This window comes from Andrographis paniculata, unplaced genomic scaffold (genome assembly GCF_009805555.1).
Source record: "Andrographis paniculata isolate CXL003 unplaced genomic scaffold, ASM980555v1 Contig11END, whole genome shotgun sequence".
In the NCBI taxonomy this organism is placed as follows: Eukaryota; Viridiplantae; Streptophyta; class Magnoliopsida; order Lamiales; family Acanthaceae; genus Andrographis; species Andrographis paniculata.
In genome coordinates, this window is record NW_026137391.1 from 4254867 (window position 1) to 4275358 (window position 20492).

The window sequence follows — 20492 nt, forward strand, 5'->3', positions numbered from 1 at the left end:
AAAAAAAAAAAAAAAAAAGAAAAGGTTTGCCAAGGCCCGATCCGTCTGTGTATATATATATATATATATATATATATATGAATACATGCATGTACTATTTATTTATTATGTGTATGTACTCCAAGCCAACAGTGAGGAAGATAGATAGATAGATAGAGCTGGGAATGAAGGTGGCGGTGGTAGGCGGCGGCATAAGTGGCCTGGCGGCGGCAGCCTTGCTGGCGAAAGAGGGTGTGGAGGTAGTGGTGTATGAGAAGGAGGCTGCGTTGGGCGGCCAAGGCCAGGCTATGCTGACAGTTACAGTTGATGATGGAACAGTGCTTGATCTGGGCTTTCTGCTCTTCACTGATCAGGTAGGTAAAGTAACCATTTGTATTTTCATTTTTCAGATGTAAGCACTAAGCAAGCAAGTGTCTGTTGTCTATATATTATATGCGGTGGCAAAACGTTGTGTTGACAATGGAGACTATAAATACATACAACCTGGCCTGGTCAGCAGGTTACTGCTTGTCCGGAAGTTGTGGAATTTTTGGAGAGTCTAGGGGTGGACAACGAAGTCTGGAATCGCATGTCGTTTTCTGTGAGCCTCGATGAAGATGACGATGAAGGCGGATGCGAATGGGGAAACCGCAATGGCTGGTCGAGTTTGTTTGCACAAAAGAGAAATGCACTAAATCTATCCTTCTGGAAAATGATACGTGAAGCAATCAATTTCAGGAAAGATGCGGCAAAGTTAGTGATGAGTAACCCAAAAGCTCCCATCCACGTATCTATCATTTAATTTCACATCACATCACATATGCATATGCGTATTGCAGCTACATTGATGAGCTTGAAAGAAATCAGGGCATCGAGAGGAAGGAAACACTCGAGCAATTTGTGCAGCGCGGTCACTACTCTCAGTTATTCCAGAAAGCTTTTCTTGTAAGCATATATATATATATCTTAACAAATAGTAAATGCTTTCTCTCTCAAGTTTTGCTTTCCAAATTTTCTTTGTGCAGATCCCGACATGCTCTTCGCTGTGGCCATCGTGCCCTTCACAAGTGATGAACTTGTCTGCATTTTCCGTGCTCTCAGTTCTGCGCAGTCACCACACTTTTCAGGTAATGAATTATGTATTGAAATTTAGCATTCCAACAGTGTATAACTATGATTCAATGCACTATCTATGACCATCGTAACAATTCTCTCAGCAGCTCTTCAGTTGTCCTCAAAAGCACACTGTGAAATGGCGTTCACAAAGTTATATCCACAAGGTTAGTCTCAGATTCCTAAATAGAAAAAGTAGTATCATTGATTTAACACTGCACTCAGCATTTGGTTTAATTTAGATTCTGACACAAGACATTGATGAATGCAAACATTTAGGTTGAGAAAGAGCTGGAAGGTAGAGGCTGTCGAATAAGAACCAATTCCCAAGTACATTCAGTTTCAACAAATGAAAATGGTGACCTAAGACAATAACTGATCTATTCTGTTGTCGGCTATATACTAATTACTATGATGCTACCTTCTTGGTTGCTGCAAGAAGAAGAATTCACACAAGAAATGAAAATTGTGCAGGTTGTATTGTAACCTGTAAGGATGGAATGGAACGAGCTTATGATTGTTGCGTAATTGCAACGCGTGCTCCTGATGCGGTGAAACTATTAGGGGAGCAGGCAACATACGACCAATTGCGAATACTTGGTGCATTTCCTTATGCCTACAGGTACAGTTGCTCCAATATTCTCTGCAACTCATCTGGTTAGATATCTTACCTATCTTGTCATGATGCATGCAGCGACATCTTCCTCCATCACGACACTAATTTAATGCCAAAGAACCCATCGCTATGGAGCTCAACAAATTTTCTGACTAGTGCTGATAACAAAGCTTACATTACCTACTGGCTCAACAACATCCAAGTACCTAAGATTATTATTATTTCTGTCCTTTCACAGTGAACCTCATTTGTAGTTTAATTAGCTAGTGCAATAACTAACTAACTCACAGAATATAGGTGAGACAAAGCCCCCATTGTTGTTGACGGTAAGTCCACCTCAGACTCACAGGCCTATAGGCATTGTGTTTGAGGGGTCGACCAGCCGTCCAATACCTTCCGTTGCTGCATCAAAAGCCTCATCTGAGCTCATCAATCTCATACAAGGAAAGAGGGGACTCTGGTTCTGTGGATCATATCAAGGTGCACCTGCCACTATCTATACAAGCTTTTTCAGAGTTTGATTCTTCATTCATTCAGTGTGCTTTAACCTGTTACTGTTTACAGCCTATGGCCTCCCGGAAGACAGCATAAAGGTACATGAACCTCCATCCTTGAATTCAATGCTCCACACTTAAAGCCACCTATATATGTCAATGTCAGATATTACAATCCGTATGTTGATCACCACAGGCTGGTATGCTTGTTGCAAATACATTGCTTCAAAAAAGTTTCTCTGTTGCCAACACCTTAAAACATTTAGTCCCATCCTGGCCCGAAACTCTGGCGCGCCTTCAAGTTACAAGGTTTTTCGAACGATTCATTGCTTCAGGTTTCCTAATGTAAGGTTCTTACACAGTCTCAGATCGTAATCGAACTAAGATGCAACATTAATTTAACTCATCTTAATTTCTATATCACACCCAATACAAACTGCGGCGAAGCAGTTTAATGGAAGATGGCGGAGCAACTTTTGCCTTCAAAGGTTGTAGAAAAAAGAGCAATTTAAAAGTGGTTCTGAGAGTACACAACCCCCAGTTTTACTGGAAGGTAATATTGCCTTTTGCACGCAGGAAAAATGCTTTATATATATTGAAACAACAGGTAGAATAAAATCTGTTACCACGCGTTGTTGTAGGTTGCAACAGAAGCAGATTTAGGCTTTGCAGATGCTTACATCAATGGCGATAGTTCATTCCTGGATAAGAATGAAGGTCTTCTCAACTGTTTCCTGGTAATGCAATGTAATTAAACAAAAAGCATTTCTTTTGATTAGAGGAAAATAGGACATCCTAACCTTCGAATGGATCTGCAGATGTTTTCGATCAACACAGATTTATACACGCAAACCTCAAAACTGGAAAGGAAAAGGTAATCATGTATGCAACGTACGATACACTCCTTTCCTTTCTCTGCTGCGAATTAAAGTCAAAGATTACCTGGTGCACAGGGGATGGTGGACACCAATGCTTTACACTTCCCTTGCTGCTTCAGCCAAATACTTCTTCAAGCATGTGGTGAGGTATAACACAGTGTCTGGCGCTCGTAAGAACATCTCACAGCATTATGACCTTGTAAGTATGTTTTTTCCCTCCCTGCATGTAAGACTACTGATCAATAAAGATACGCCAATCTCAAGTTTCCCATCTTCTTTCCAGAGCAACCAACTATTTTCACTATTTCTTGACGAGACTATGACCTATTCGTGTGCTATATTTGAGGTTAGTACGTATCTATTTTTATGCATTAATGATTCTTAAAATTAAAGATTCTACTTTATTATGTACATACATGCTCTCTTCTCTGTTGGTTGGTTTGAAGAATCCGCATGAAGACTTAAAGGCTGCACAGCTTAGAAAAGTTCATCTTTTGATCAAAAAGGTAAACCATTTTGAACACTCCCAATGCCTTTGGAAAAGGTTAAGTTTAATTGGTATATATATTGTTTCCAATTGTAGGCAAGAATCAGCAAAGAGCAGCATGTACTAGAGATTGGGTGCGGCTGGGGAAGCTTGGCATTCGAAGCAGTCAAGCTTACCGGATGCAAATACACTGGCATTACTTTGTCCCAAAAACAATTTGAGTATGCACAGCAGAAAGTGAAGGAAGCTGGTCTGGAGGTGAATGTTTAGTTTATTATATATTCATTTCAACAATTACTAGTATTTTGTAGAAAGCCATCCCCACTTAATTCTCAACATCGATCTCATTGTGGTTGCAGGATAAGATTGAAATTATTCTGTGCGACTACCGTGAATTACCTAAGGGCCCTAAGTATGACAGAATAATATCATGGTAACTTAATTATTATTATGCCAATTAAACTCTGAAAACTCCTACTAGTACGTACAAAACCACCATCAATATAATATTCTTTTTATTGAGAGTTGTGACGTTACAGTGGGATGATAGAGTCCGTGGGGCATCAATACATGGACACATTTTTCAGGTGCTGCGAATCTGCATTAGCCCCAAATGGAATTATTGTTCTTCAGGTAACATTAACCATTTTATGTAATTGCACAATATAATGGCTTCTTAATTGCAAAAAAACTGCTTGGGTATTTCATGGCTGCTCTATCCATTCCATACAGTTCATATCAATGGCAGAAGCAAAGTACAACGAGTACAGGCACAGCCCTGGCTTCATCAAAGAATATATATTCCCGGGTGGATGTATTCCTTCACTCAACCGAGTAATCTCCGCCATGGCCACCGGATCAACACTCAGGTAAATCAAATCCCTGCTCCTATATATATATATATGGTGCATTACACTACTTGAAGAATTAAAGTTTGTTTTTGGTTGTCATTTCCTCTTTGGGTCGCAATATGCTTTCAACATTTGTTATCTCCAAAATTTCAAAGATTGGATCTACTTATCATCTCATATTTCCACATTTCTTTTAAATAACAAGGCAAAAATACTTAGTGATTTAAAAAATTGCATTATTCTTTTTTTTTTTTGTTTTAATAAATACTACAGAAAATCTCTTTTTAGGGGATTCTATGCAATACCTTTTAAAATATAAAAAGATTTTATCCACTTTTTAAATCATAAGAGAATATGGTGCAACTTTTGAAATTAGATCGTGGGTTGTAATTAATTTTTTCAATAATTTTTTTATATAAAACATGATTTATATTAATAGTGCAATAATATATATATATATATGACATCTATAATGACTATACTGTTGAGGCATAACTTATATGACATTTAGACATACATTTTTCATATATTTGTAATCAACCTTATATCATCATATAATCAAACATTCCAAATAATAACCAAATAGCTAGAAACCTCTCTTTCCATGGACGGACTCTTTTAAGGTAAGCATACTAGTACATTTTAATTACACTTTTACAAATTAATGTTTGTATGTAGTGTGGTACACCTAGAAGAGATAGGATGTCATTATTTTCCCACTCTCCGGCGCTGGAGGGAAAAGTTCCTTCAAAATCAAAGGTAAATAATTATATACATATATGTTGCATTATTACACTCTATATAAATAGTTTAGTTCCAAATTAATAATTTTTTTTGGAATGTGTGGTGTTTTCAGTCAAGTAATGGCCCTTGGATTCGATGAGAAGTTTGTAAGGACATGGGAATATTATCTCGACTACTGTGCTGCCGGATTCAAACTTTGTATGATCGGAGATTACCAGGTATACATATATATATATATATATATATGAGATTAATGGTCATTGATTATTATATTTCATGTGGTGATAGAACTTGACGCCTAACTAAATTTAGTTATGTTATATAAAATTTCTTGGCATCCAGATTGTGCTGACACGACCGGGAGATGTTACCATCTTTGACAGCGGTCCATACAACCCAGTGCCTATGCCAGAGGCTCGTTGACCAACCTTATAGAATGATATTTTTTTATTAATTTTCGAATGGTTATGACTTATTTTTATAGCAGTTAATGTGGAATATACAATAAGAAACTACTATTGCCCCCATTAAAAATTAAATGTCTAAATTAATGTATTTTGAAAGAAATAAAATTTCAATAAAATAAATATATGGTATTTAATTATGCACATATGTTAATATTTGTACAATAAAAATATCAACCATTAATGCAAAAATCCGCTTAAAATCGAAGATATCGTACAAATATTATGTGCATAAATAAAGCCATAATAAATTTGGCAACAGAATAAATTAATCTTATCAATAAATGAAGTATATAAATTAATATCTTCCGAAAAAAGACAATGATATAAAGATCTTGGCGAGAAAGGAAGATGCACAATCAAATCCGTCAAGAATGAAAAATGACATCTGATGGAAAATGAAAGATTATAAAATCTTTCTATTGGCCAATCAGAACGCGCCATGTGGCATCATTCAAAAAGGAAGCCGAGGTCACCCCTCCCCTATAAACAGGAGCCATGGCCAGTTCGTTTAGCACATCGAAGTTACATCGAGGATTCAAGTAAAGGGGTAAGTCTCTACACTCTCTCTGTATTGTCCTTCATGTTCTTCGTGTCCTTCGAAGCGTTTTTCGTCGAAGGTCACTGATTTGGACACGAATCGATGAAGTTAACGTTCTTCGTCGTATGCCCAAACCGGAGGAAGGATCAAAGTTCCCAAAGCCGTTGAGAAATTCGTCAAATCCAAGGGAAGGTCTCCAAAGTTCATCTCAAAGCTTCAAGGTAGTCATCGCGTTCTTCACCAAATGATCAACTCGACCCTCTTCGATCCAAAAGTCAAAGGGACACGCTACCAAAAGTGTTGTGGGGCACAAAATCCACCTCTTCAAGGATCAAAGCTCCAAAAGCCGTTGAAGAATCCATCAAAGCCAAGGAAGAGCATCCAAAGTTTATCCCAAAGGTTCATGGTGTTCGTCGTGTTCTTCGTCACAAGCATCGACTCGGCCCTCTTCGATCCAAAAGTCAAAAGGACATGCCACCAAAAGCGCTATGGAGCACCAAATCCACCTCTTCAAGAATCAAAGCTCACAAAGCCATTTCGATCAAAAAAATAAAAAATAAAAAAAGCTCACAAAGCCATTGAAGAATTCGTCTAAGCCAAGGAAGAGCCTCTCAAGTTCATCCCAAAGCGTCAAGGTGTTCATCGCGTTCTTCACCAAAGCATCAACTCGGCCCTCTTCGATCCAAAAGTCAAAGGGCCACACCGCCAAAAGGTTATGGAGCACCAAATCTACCTCCTCAAAGATCAAAGTTGTGGATCATCCAAAGAAGATATCAACTCCAAAGACGATGATCAAATCACCCACATGGAGACCGAAACTCCCCAAAAGGCGGAAAAGCTGACGAGGACGTCCAATCTTCAAGCATTCAAATGCCCGTGGGACCCATCACTCGAAGCCGAGCTCGTCAGTTTCAAAAATCCGTCACTGCATTGATCAGACGATTTTTCATGGAGAATCAATTTAAGGATGATGCTAGGAGACCACTTAGCCCTCACCTGACGCTCTTTCAATGGGACCCGCAAGAATCCCAATTGAAAGATCAAGAGAATCACTAATCATGGAAGGTTATCAAGGGAATCATCACTTATTGAGAGAATCACTAATCATGGAAGTATATCAAGGGAATCCTCACTTATGGAGAGAATCACTAATCATGGAAGTATATCAAGGGAATCATCACTTATGGAGAGAATCACTAATCATGGAAGTATATCAAGGGAATCATCACTTATTTCCTTTAATTATAAGTTTCCATATAGTATAATTCCATATCTAAAACTTTCTTAATTATTTATTTCCTTATAGTTAGACTTACCTTTTGGTTTGTTTCCTTTATTATTTGTTGCCTTTTATTTTCCTCAAGGACCTCTATATAAGGTCATTGCCTATCATTGTAATGCGCACCTTTTTTACATCTTGAATCGAATTTCACTTTTATAATTTTCTAGTGTTAGGGAGTGATTTCCTCGCATTTAGAATCTCAAATCGGGTCTTTGGAGTGATTTCATCGGTACGTGGCTTCCAATCCTTTGTAGTGGGATTTAGCCTATTGTTTGTGTTTTACCTATGGATTGATTTCAGGTCCGAGACTTATTCTCGTGGTTGGTTATCATCTATACTAATTCACATTCTCTGCACTATCTTTCTTCTTCCTTCTTTTTTCTTTTATACATATTCTTAATCCATTTGTTCTATTGAACTTCGTGGGTAAGAAAATTATGTTGGTTATAATTATACGCGGTCGGGTCGTGTCATCTGGTATCAGAGCTAGTTGATACAATCTCTTTATTAATATCACGGTTCTTATTTGAAAAAAATAAAGCAAAAAAAAAAGGTCGAAAAAAAATAGCAAAAAAAAACGAAAAAAAGAGGCAAAAAAGAAAAAGTTATTATCAAATATAAAGATATTTGTTATTTACTTCTAGTTCTCGAATCATCTTTTCTTTTATCAAAAAAAAAAAAATCTATTTAGATTATTTGTCTTCTACCTTCATTCTGAACTTATATTTCTTTTGGTTTCCCTACTGTTTTGGATTTTTTGGCTATCGTCTTTGGAAGAATTCCATCGATTTGATTTGAGTCCTTTTTGCGAGACGGAGAGGTACATAAGGTGTGCAGTGATACACGAGAGTTCTAGTGAGGTTATTTTCTTTTTTTTTTCTTTCGTCTCTTTCTAATGGCAGGGGGTGAAGGATCCAATTCTCAACAAGTTGATGTACAAGGTCTTCTCAATACCATTCTACAAGAGTTCAAAACTCTTCATCATTCTGGATTGGAGTTGATGAATAATAGGATGGATCAACTGGAAGAGAATCAACAAAAGTTACAAGAGAATATCCGACCGTTACCTGAAGCTCAGAGGCGAAATGATGTTCAACCGCATTTGAGGCCAAGACGTAACATCCGGCCCCCATCACCGCACAACACTGACGAACCCGATGATAAGGAGTTTGGAGGAAATTGGGAACGACCTAGGCATCATAATAACCATCACCGACGGGATGGAGAAGAGGCGATCAACTCGATCAAGTTCCAAGTGCCACCATTCCAAGGAGGAGGAGTACGATAAAAAGGTTGAAAAACTTCTTCTACAAGCCGATATCCATGAAGATCAGGAGCAAACGATGTCTAGATTCTCGATTGGGCTTCAAAGGGATATTGCTGATGCGGTAGAGATGTACCAATACGTGGACCTCGAGGAGATGGTACACTTGGCCATAAAGGTGGAGAAGCAACTAAAATCAAAGCGGATGCAAGGTAATCCGTTTAAACTTTCTCCAATTGTAGGGTTTCCTAAAGCGCCCCTTCCACAACATATCAACAAAGGAAAAGAGATAGTGGGAGTTGATTCGACGCGCCCTAAGCCGCCAACACACGGGCCCCAAAGAACACTACCCGTAGCTGAGATGTGTTATGTTTCAAATGCCAAGGCCGAGGACATTTTGCGAATCAATGTCCAAACAAGCGTACTATGGTTCTTACGATCTCCGGTGAGTACGAATCCGAATCAGAAACTGAAGAGGTCATTGAGGCAAATTCCTACCACCAGGAAGCTGTAGAATCCATACCGGAGTCCAATTTGACGTTAGTCACTCTCCGAGCTCTTAGCACTCTTCCAAAGGAGGTTGACGATACCGAACAACGCGAAAATTTATTCCATGGAAGGTGTAAGATCGCGACTAAGGTATGTAGTCTTATCATTGACGGTGGTAGTTGTACTAATGTCATTAGTGACCTCGCAGTGAAAAGACTTAATTTAAGGATGAATTTGCATCCGAGGCCTTACAAACTACAGTGGCTCAATAATTGTGGAGAAATCAACGTCACCAAACAAGTGTTGGTGGAAATTGAACTACAAGGTTACAAGGATGAAGTAAAATGCGATGTAGTTCCAATGCAAGCATGTCATACTTTGCTTGGGAGACCATGGCAATTTGACAAAGAAGTTGTACATGATGGCCGCCGTAATCGATATACTTTCACACATGCCGGACGGACCATAGTTCTAAAGCCGTTGAGTCCTCGAGAAGTAAATGAAGATCAAAAATACTTGTACAAGCAGTTTGCCGCTGAAGCAAGAGAGAAAAGGAATCAAAGGAAATACAACAAGATGGTGGGCTATGTCCCTGAATCAACTCTATGTGAGGAATCCAACTTGAAGCCCTCCTTAGAATCACTCGCAACAAAAGGTACTCCGCATACAAGTGCATCTACTCTTTCATATAGCCTAACTACCCCACAACCTCTCAAATCTTCATCCTTACCAATAAATACATCTGCCCCGAGCCACTCTCAAATACTCTACCCTTCTACTCAAAAATCAAACACGAGTGTAGTGATTCAGGGTGAAACCAGCTGGAATCTTAAACACAAGAGTGAGAGGTCTAATCTTTTTATGTGTAGGAAGGAAGCTTTACACTTAGAACATGGAGTTCATTGTCTGCTATTACTTTCTAAACCTTCTTATTTTTCCATGAATGACTCTAAGAAACTTCCATCTAGTTTTTCTAACTTATTGTAGGCGTATAATGATGTTTTTCCTGATGAAGTACCCCATGGTTTACCACCCACTCGTGGAATTGAGCACCAAATTGATTTTATCCCGGGAGCATCAATTCCTAATCGGCCAGCCTATCGAGCCAACCCGGATGAGGTAAAAGAAATACAAAGGCAAGTCGAGGATCTACTGAGCAAAGGTTGGATTCGTGAAAGCCTAAGTCCTAGTGTTGTACCTGTCCTATTGGTGCCAAAAAAAGATGGAGGTTGGCGCATGTGTGTGGATCGTCGAACCGTCAACGCTATAACAGTTAAGTATCGTCATCACATTCCTAGATTAGATGACATGCTTGATAATTTGGGTAGTTCTGTAATTTTTTCAAAAATTGATTTAAAAAGTGGCTATCACCAAATTCGGATGAATCAAGGTGATGAATGGAAAACTGCCTTCAAGACTTCTTTTGGTCTATATGAGTGGTTAGTTATGCCATTTGGACTTACCAATGTCCCAAGCACATTCATGCGTTTGATGAATCATGTTTTAAGGAATTTTATAAATAAGTTTGTGGTAGTATACTTTGATGACATACTTGTTTATAGTACTTCTATTGAAACACATGTTGAACATTTACAAGTAGTTTTAGATGTTTTACGGGCTGAGAAGTTATATGCTAACTTGAAAAAATGCGACTTTTGTGTCGACAAGTGCAACTTTTTGGGTTTTATTGTAGGAAAAGATGGAGTATGTGTAGATCCTGCGAAGGTTGCAGCCATCCAAGAGTGGCCTACACCTACTAGCGTACGTGATGTCCGCAGTTTCCATGGCCTTGCAAGTTTCTACCGTCAATTTGTGCGAAACTTGAGCACTATTGCAGCACCCTTAACTGAAGTTACCGAAAAGGAGGATAAGTTTGAGTGGGAAAGTGAACAACAAAATGCTTTTGATACTTTAAAATCATAACTTACATGTGCACCCGTACTTGTTTTACCTGATTTATCTAAACCGTTTGAACTTGATTTTGATGCCTCTGGTGTAGGTATTGGCGCTGTCCTCTCGCAAGAAAAGAGACCCGTTGCATTTTTCAGTGAAAAGCTACATGGCCCTGCATTGAATTATTCAACCTACGATAAGGAATTGTACTCCTTAGTGTGGGCCCTGCAAACATGGCAACATTATGTACGTCCTCCCGAAGCTGAAGGTGCAATTCGTCGGTGTACAACGTGCCTCTCGTTGAAGTCTACTGTTCATCCACGCGGTTTGTATACTCTGCTACCTATTCTTGAATCTCCTTGAGTTGATATTTCTATGAATTTCATATTAGGTTTGCCTAGGAGTAGGTCTGCTAAAAATTCAATATTTGTTGTGGTTGATCGCTTTTCAAAAATGGCACATTTTATTCCATGCACAAAAACCACTGATGCTTCACATGTTGCTTCATTATTTTTCAAAGAGGTTCTTAGATTGCATGGTGTTCCAAGATCCAATTTTTTTATAGGGATTCTCGATTTTTAAGTTATTTTTGGAAAACACTTTGGGCTAAATTAGGTACAAAAATGTTTTCCACATCACACCACCCTCAAACTGATGGTCAAACAGAAGTTGTTAATCAAACTATGGGTAGCTTGTTACGTGCCTTAGTTAATGAGAATTTGAAGAGTTGGGAAGAATATTTAGCTCATACTGAATTTGCATATAACCGTACGGTTCATAGCTCTACGAATTGTTCTCTATTTGAGGTTGTTTACGGTTTTAACCCATTAACTCCTCTTGATCTTATGTCATTGCCACGCAATGAGCACGTTAGTTTTTATGGCAGAAAAATGGCTGAATTTGTACAAAAACTTCATTCTCAAGTTCGGGATAACCTAAGAAAGGCAGCTGACAATCACGCAAAACAAGCTAACCGTGGGCGCAAGAAAGTTGTTTTTTTAGATAGGAGATTGGGTTTGGCTACACTTAAGGAAGGAAAGATTTCCAGAATTGCGAAAGTCAAAACTTACTCCCCGTGGCGATGGATCTTTTCGAGTGTTGGAACGCATTAATGATAATGCCTACAAACTTGAACTCCCAGGTGAGTACCAAGTTCATGCTACTTTTAATGTTTCTGACTTAAGCCTTTTTGATACAGCGGATGAATATCTTATTCGGGAGAACAAGAAAGCTTTTCAAGAAGGAGGGAATGACGAGGACGCCCAATCTTCAAGCATTCAAATGCCCGTGGGACCCATCACTCGAAGCCGAGCTCGTCAATTTCAAAAATCCGTCACTGCATTGATCAGACAATTTTTCATGGAGAATCAATTTAAGGATGATGCTTGGAGACCACTTAGCCCTCACCTGACGCTCCTTCAATGGGACCCGCAAGAATCACAATTGAAAGATCAAGAGAATCGCTAATCATGGAAGGTTATCAAGGGAATCATCACTTATTGAGAGAATCACTAATCATGGAAGTATATTAAGGGAATCCTCACTTATGGAGAGAATCATTAATCATGGAAGTATATCAAGGGAATCATCACTTATTGAGAAAATCACTAATCATGGAAGTATATCAAAGGAATCATCACTTATTTCCTTTAATTATAAGTTTCCATATAGTATAATTCCATATCTAAAACTTTCTTAATTATTTATTTCCTTATAGTTAGACTTACCTTTTGGTTTGTTTCATTTATTATTTGTTGCCTTTTATTTTCCTCAAGGACCTCTATATAAGGTCCTTGTCTATCATTGTAATGCACACCTTTTTTACATCTTGAATCGAATTTCACTTTTATAATTTTCTAGTGTTAGGGAGTGATTTCCTCGCATTTAGAATCTCAAATCGTGTCTTTGGAGTGATTCCGTTGGTTCGTGGCTTCCAATCATTTGCAGTGGGATTTAGCCTATTGTTTGTGTTTTACCTATGGATTGATTTCAGGTCTGAGACTTATTCTCATGGTTGGTTATCATCTATACTAATTCACATTATCTGCACTATCTTTCTTTTTCCTTCTCTTTTCTTTTATACATATTCTTAATCCATTTGTTCTATTGAACTTCGTGGGTAAATAAATTATGTTGGTTATAATTATACGCGGCCGGGCCGTGTCAAAAGCCAAACCAAAGATCGAAGCCGCGGATCGTCCAAAGAAGACATAAAATCCAAATCTAGGGATCAAATCGCCTGCACGAAGACCGAAGCCCTCCAAAAGCGGTAAAGTCAAATCAAAGATCAAAGCCTCGGACCTTTCAAAGAAGACAGCAAGTCCAAAGCCGGCGATCGAATCGCCTACACGGAGACCAAAGCTCTCCAAAAGGCGGCAAACCCAAATCAAAGATCAAAACCTCGGATCGTCCAAAGAAACCACCAAATCCAAAACTGATGATCAATTTGCCAACATAGAGACCGAAGCTCTTCAAAAGCAGTAAAGATAAATCAAAGGTCAAAGCCTCGGACCGTCCAAAGAAACATCAAGTCCAAAGCCGACGATCGAATCGCCCACACGGACACCAGAGCTCTCTAAAAGGCAGCAAAGTCAAATCAAAGATCAAAGCCTCGGATCGTCCAAAGAAGACACCAAATCCAAAGTTGATGATCAATTTGCCAACATGAAGACCAAAGCCCACCAAAAGGTGGAAAAGCCAAATCAAAGATTAAAGCCTCGGATCGTCCAAAGAAGACACCAAATCCAACGTTAATGATCAATTTGCCAACATGGAGACCAAAGCCCTCCAAAAGGCGGCAAAGCCAAATCAAAGATCAACGCCTCGGATCGTCTAAAGAAGACATAAATCCAAAGCCGATGATTGAATCGCCCACACGGAGACTAAAGCTCTCCAAAAGGCGGCAAAGCCAAATCAAAGATCAAAGCCTCGGATCGTCCAAAGAAGACATCAAGTCCAAAGCCGACAATCGAATCGCCCACACGGAGACCAAAGCTATCCAAAAGGCGGAAAAGCCAAATCAAAAATCAAATTCTCGAATCGTCCAAAGAAGATACGAAATCCAAAGCTGATGATCAATTTGCCAACATGGAGACCAAAGCCCTCCAAAAGACGGCAAAGCCAAATCAGAGATCAAAGCCTCGGATCGTCTAAAGAAGACATAAATCCAAAGCCGATGATCAAATCGCCTACATGGAGACCAAAATCTCCAAAAGGCCGCGAAGCTAAATCATACATCAAAGCCTCAAATCGACCAAAGAGGACATCAAATCCAAAGCCGACGATCAAATCTCCTGCACGGAGACCAAAGCCCTCGAAAGTCCGGCAAAATCAAACCGAAGACCAAATCTCTTCGGATCAAAGAAGCCATAGAAAACCAACTTGGAAGACAAATCGACCTGGAAGGAGAATCAAATGATCCATTTAGAGAATAGGACCCGCTTTAAATCTAAATCAAATATAATTCGTACAAATTTTGTATTTATTGAAAATAACACAATTTTTTGTCCATAGATTTTTGGCACGCCCAGTGGGACCTCTCTACCTTTCATCTCTCCTTCCGACGAACTTTAAACAACCAATGGCTTCCTACAAGATCAAAACTTCCAATGTTGCATCGAAAGTTGTTGTTCAAGCCGCAACCGCCGCCAAAGAAGTTGGCGCACCCATCGTGTCAAAAACCTCAAGCGCTTCGAAAAATACTAGAATGACACCACTAAGCATGACCAAAAGAGCATTGTCATTATCTGAAGACACTTCTCCAAAAATCACAGAGCAAAGTCCACTCTATGAAGAAGACGACAACTTCAAGGGTACTGCCACACTGTTCACCCCTTAACAAATTGCAAGTCATTCAACTGCATCAAGCTCTGATCCGGTGATGACTACTAACACTTCAAATATTGAGAACCCAAAGCTTGTGGATCAAAGTCTGCTCTGAGAGGAAGACCAAAGCTTTAAAGGCACTCTCATGCCACCTACTCATCAGACGACTTCAAGTCATTTGACTGCATCAACTTTCGCTCCAGTAATGACTATCAGCACATCAAATATGGAAAACCAGCTTGCTTCATTGGTCAAAATCGTTGAAGGAATGTCTCAGCACATGCAACAACAAGATGCCCTCATCGGAAAAATTCTCACAAAGCTGGACAAGCCTGAAGAAGCCGGCCATGCAAATATGGAAAACTAGCTTACCCCATTGGTCAAAATCATTGAAGGCATGTCTCAGCATATGCAACAATAAGATGCCCTTATCGAAAAATTTCTCACAAAGCTGGACAAGCCTGAAGAAGCCGGTCATGCAACCGAAAAGCAACCATCTTCCTCCGCGGTCCAAAATTTTGCGGCAACATTTGTGGAGCAACGTCATGGCAAAGAAAAGGTGGCGGAATCAAATCCATTCCAAGGATCATCCTACTCATTCATCCATATATCTCAACTTAACAAAAATATCAAGGGGGCAGTTAAAAGAGAATTTGAAGGGAGTTCAAGGTCGATGCACACTTACGTCAAGCCTTACACTGCAAGGATTGATGCCCTCAAAATGCCAACGGGCTATCAACCACCAAAGTTTCAACAATTTGACGGCAAAGGCAACCCAAAGAAATATATAGCGCATTTTGTCAAGACATGCAACGATGCTGGAATATATGGAGACCTCCTAGTCAAAAAATTTGTGCGGTCACTAAACGGAAACGACTTCGACTGGTACATCGACTTAGAGGCTGGTTCCATCGAAAATTGGGAAAAAATAAAGTATGAGTTCTTGGACATGTTCTACAGCATGAACAAAACCGTCAGCATGACCGAACTCAGCAATATCCACCAGTGGAAAGATAGCCAGTAATTGACTACATCAACCGCTGGGAAAAAGTCTAAGCCTAAACTGCAAAGACCGTCTGTCTGAGGTTTCCGACATAGAAATGTGCATTCAAGGAATGCAGTGGGGCTTGAAATACATCCTGCAAGAAATCCGACCCCATAGTTTTGAAGAACTCGCCACTCATGCTCATGATATGAAGTTGAGCATAATGTCTAGTGGAATGTATGGATCGCCTACTGAAGATTTCTCAGAAGACGAGAAATACAACACTTCAAACAAAGGGGGGAAGTCATACCTACAACACTCCTGGAAATGAGAATAAATTTCACTCTCTTATAAACGAGGATAAACTTTCTTCACCCTCTTAGAAACGATGATAAACTTTCTTCACCCTCCTAAAAACGAGGATAAACTTTCTTCAGCCTCCTAGAAATGAGGATAAACTTTTCTACAACCTCCTAAAACCGATTTCTCCAATCTCCTAGAAACGAAGTTAAACTTTCTACAATACTCCTTAACACGAGAATAAACTGTTTAACAAAAAAAAACAAATTAAATTTGTTTTGAACTACATAGGCAACTTGGAATATAACTCCGAGTACAGTCCATTATGTCTGAAAAAAAACCCTAAAAAAATAAATTGGGCAAAAAAAAAAGTCCAAAAAAAATCGGGCTTAAAAAAATATTTGGATAAAAAAAATCTTTTCCAAAAAAGAAAAAGAAAAAGAAACAGCACTTCAACAAAAAAAAAAGAATAAAAAAAATTTCAATCAAAAAAAGAAATTCACTTATGTTCCGAGACTCATTTACGCCTTAAACGTTTTGCGTCGGCTTCAACAAGTCTTGATGGGGCATTTTGTAGGCATTAAAAATTAAATGCCTAAATTGAATTAAATATCATGTATTTTGGAAGAATATAAAATTTCAATAAAATAAATATATGTTATTTTATTATGCACATATTTTAATTTTTGTACAATAAACATCAATCATTAATGCAAAAATCTGCTTAAAATAGAAGACATCATACAAATATTACGTGCATAAATAGAGCCATAATAAATTTGGCAACAAAATAAATTAATCTTGTCAATAAAGGAAGTATATAAATTAATATCTTCCGAAAAAAAAACAATGATATAAAGATCTTGGCGAAAAAAGAAAGGTACACAATCAAATCCGTCAAGAATGGAAAATGACATCTGATGGAAAAGGAAAGATTATAAAATCTTTTATTGGCCAATCAGAATGCTCCACGTGTCATCATTCAAAAAGGAAGTCGAGGTCACCCATCCCTTATAAATAGGAGTCATGGCCAGTTCATTTGACACACCGAAGTTACATCGAGGATTCAAGCAAAGGGGTAAGTCTTTAGACTCTTTTTGTATTGTTCTTTATGTTCTTTGTGTCCTTCGAAGCGTTCTTCGTCGAAAGTCACTGATTTGGCCAAATGATCCAATATTGCTTGACGAATCGATGGAGTTAACGTTCTTCGTCGTATGCCCAAGTCGGAGGAAGGATCAAAGTTCCCAAAGCCGTTGAGGAATTCGTCAAAGCCAAGGGAAGGTCTCCAAAGTTCATCTCAAAGCTTCAAGGTAGTCATCGCGTTCTTCACCAAAGCATCAACTCGGCCTTCTTCGATCCAAAAGTCAAAGAGACACGCCACCAAAAGTGTTATGGGGCACAAAATCCACCTCTTCAATGATCAAAGCTCCAAAATCCGTTGAAGAATTCATCAAAGCCAAGGAAGAGCATCCAAAGTTCATCCTAAAGCTTCATGGTGTTCATCGCATTCTTCGTCAAAAGCATCGACTCGGCCCTCTTCGATCCAAAAGTCAAAAGGACATGCCGCCGAAAGCGTTATGGAGCACAAAATCTACCTCCTCAAAGATCAAAGCTGTTGATCATCCAAAGAAGACATCAACTCCAAAGCCGACGATCGAATCGTCCACACGGACACCGAGACTCTCCAAAAGGCAGAAAAACCGAACCAAAGATCAAAGTTGCGGATCGTCCAAAGAAGAAATAAAATCCAAAGTTAAGGATCAAATCGCCTTCACCGAGACCGAAGCTCTCCAAATGCAATAAAGCCAAATCAAAGATCAAAGCCTTGGACCGTCCAAAGAAGACATCAAGTCCAAACCCGACGATCGAATCGTCCACACGGAGACGATAGCTCTCCAAAAGGCGGCAAAGCCAAATCAAAGATCAAAGACTCGGATCATCCAAATAAGACACCAAATTCAAAGCTGATGATCAATTTGCCAACATGGAAACCAAAACACAACAAAAGGCGGCAAAGCCAAATCAAAAATCAAAGCCTCGGATCGTCTGAAGAAGACATAAATCCAAAGCCGATGATCGAATCACCCACAGGGAGACCAAAGCTCTCCAAAATGCGGTAAAAGCAAATCAAAGATCAAAGCCTTGGACCGTCTAAAGAAGACATCAAGTCCAAAGCTGACGATTGAACGCCCACACGGAGACCAAAGCTCTCCAAAAGGCGGCAAAGCCAAATCAAAAATCAAAGCCTCGGATCGTCCAAACAATACACCAAATCCAAAGTTGATGATCAATTTGCCAACATGGAGACCAAAGCCCTCCAAAAGGCGGAAAAGTCTGAAGAAGTTAAAGCACCGGAAAATACCAATCCCCCATAAATTAATTTTTCAGAAAATATTGCCAGTGGTAGTGAAGGTGATAAATGTACTGATAATACATAGTTAGATGTATCTGATTTTCTAGTACACCATGAAGGTGTATACTATGAAAATCTCGAAAGTGCGATATAATAGTACACATATAAATATGTGTATATTTTTGTAATCCATGTATTTTTTTATGCTCTCTATATTTTGTAGTAATATGACAACTATGTATGTTTTTTCCAAATTTCTGATATATTTATTTTTATATTTCTCCCAGAAGAATAAATATGAATGTTGAGCACACTATAATGAATAATATGAAAGACAATTCATGTCTCATTGATAATGCATCAACGCACACCATTTGAAATATAAGAAATATTTCACCAACCTGAAGTTGGGAAAAATTGAGGTAAATACTATAAGTGGTTGTGCGAAATTAATTGGGGCTCTGGAAGAGCGATAATATTTCTCCCCGAATGAGTAAAACTTGATATCCAAAATGCATTATATTCTAGTAAATTCCAAAGAAATTTGTTAAGTTTTAATGATATTCGCATAAATGGATATCATATTGAGACATCAAGTGAGTCAAATAATGAATTTTTGTTGATTACAAAATTCATTAATAGACATAAATATATATTAAAAAAATTGTCTTCATTGTCTTTCGGATTATATTAAACAAAGATTAATGCAGTTGAAACATATCTGGTAGACCAGAAGTCTACAGATTTTATGATTTGGCATGACCGGTTTGGGCATCCCGGTAATACTATGATGAGACAAATTATTGAAAATACCCATGGCCATAACTTGAAAGATCAAAGGGTATTAAATACAAATGAGTTTAAATGTGTTGCTTGCTCAAAAGGGAAGTTAATAACTAGACCATCATCAGCAAAAGTGGGAACTGAATCCCCTGCATTTCTAGAACGAATTGAGGGTGATATATGTAGGCCTTTAGATCCACCATGCGGACCATTTCGATATTTTTTGGTACTTATCGATGCATCTACTAGATGGTCGCATTTGTGTTTATTATCCACCCGCAATTTGGCGTTTGCGAGGTTGCTTGCTCAAATAATTAAATTACGAGCTCAATTTTCAGATCACCCAATAAAGAAAATTCGTCTTGATAATGCAGGTGAATTTTCATCTAAGACATTTGATGATTATTGCATGTCTATTGGAATTGACAATGAACATCTTGTACCTCATGTACATACTCAAAATGGTCTAGTTGAATAACTTATAAAACGGCTGCAATTAATTGCAAGACCTATGTTAATGAAATTCAAACTTCCTGTATCTGTTTGGGGATATGCAATTATACATGTTGCAACACTGATAAAATTAAGACCGACAAGCTATCATAGCTACTCCCCAGTACAATTGGTGTACAATGAAAAACTCAATATTTCACATTTGAGAACTTTTGGATGCGCAGTTTATGTGCCAATTGCACCGCCCCAACGTACAAAAATGGGCCCCCAACGGAGATTGGGGATATATGTCAGGTATGAATCACCATCTATCATTAAATATCTTGAACCGTTAACTGGTGATTCGTTTACAGCTCATTTTGCTAATTGTCATTTTGACGAGTCGCATGTCTCGACATTAGGAGGAGAAATTGATCAACTGAAAAAAGAAATTATTTGAAAAATACCATTCAGATTTCTTGATCCTCGTACAAGTCAAAGTGAATTAGAGGTGCAAAGAATTTTATATTTGCAGCGAATAGCAAATCAGTTGTATGATATTTTTTGTGACGCCAGTAGGGTCACTAGATCTTTTATAGCTGCTAAAAACGTACCTGCTAAAATTTTTATTCTTGGAGACAAAATACAAAGGGCTAATGAATCAAATATACTCCTAAAGCGTAGCAGACCTATAGGTTCCAAAAATAAAAATTCTCGAA

The 20492-nt window shown here is 38.5% G+C and overlaps 1 protein-coding gene across 1 annotated transcript; it reads left to right on the plus strand.

Annotated features, from left to right (window-relative positions):
• Positions 1 to 164: 164 nt before the first annotated feature.
• On the plus strand, positions 165 to 5686 carry LOC127250129 (uncharacterized). Its single transcript, XM_051273288.1, has 24 exons — positions 165 to 353; positions 500 to 732; positions 819 to 924; positions 1005 to 1106; positions 1197 to 1259; positions 1372 to 1450; positions 1567 to 1714; positions 1787 to 1910; positions 1999 to 2188; positions 2273 to 2301; positions 2399 to 2547; positions 2653 to 2755; positions 2844 to 2939; positions 3021 to 3076; positions 3156 to 3279; positions 3364 to 3426; positions 3527 to 3586; positions 3664 to 3825; positions 3927 to 4000; positions 4107 to 4200; positions 4300 to 4436; positions 5097 to 5177; positions 5275 to 5380; positions 5505 to 5686. Exons 1-24 carry the CDS (start codon positions 165 to 167, stop codon positions 5583 to 5585), a joined length of 2649 nt encoding a protein of 882 aa, XP_051129245.1. The 3' UTR covers positions 5586 to 5686.
• Positions 5687 to 20492: the final 14806 nt, after the last annotated feature.

Bases quoted from the DNA above. Each gene is read 5' to 3' on its own strand.
- LOC127250129 (XM_051273288.1), top strand. From the start codon at position 165: ATGAAGGTGGCGGTGGTAGGCGGCGGCATAAGTGGCCTGGCGGCGGCA. The intron at 1,715-1,786 runs GTACAGTTGCTC...TGATGCATGCAG, and splicing joins GCATTTCCTTATGCCTACAG to CGACATCTTCCTCCATCACG. The intron at 2,302-2,398 runs GTACATGAACCT...TGATCACCACAG, and splicing joins TCCCGGAAGACAGCATAAAG to GCTGGTATGCTTGTTGCAAA.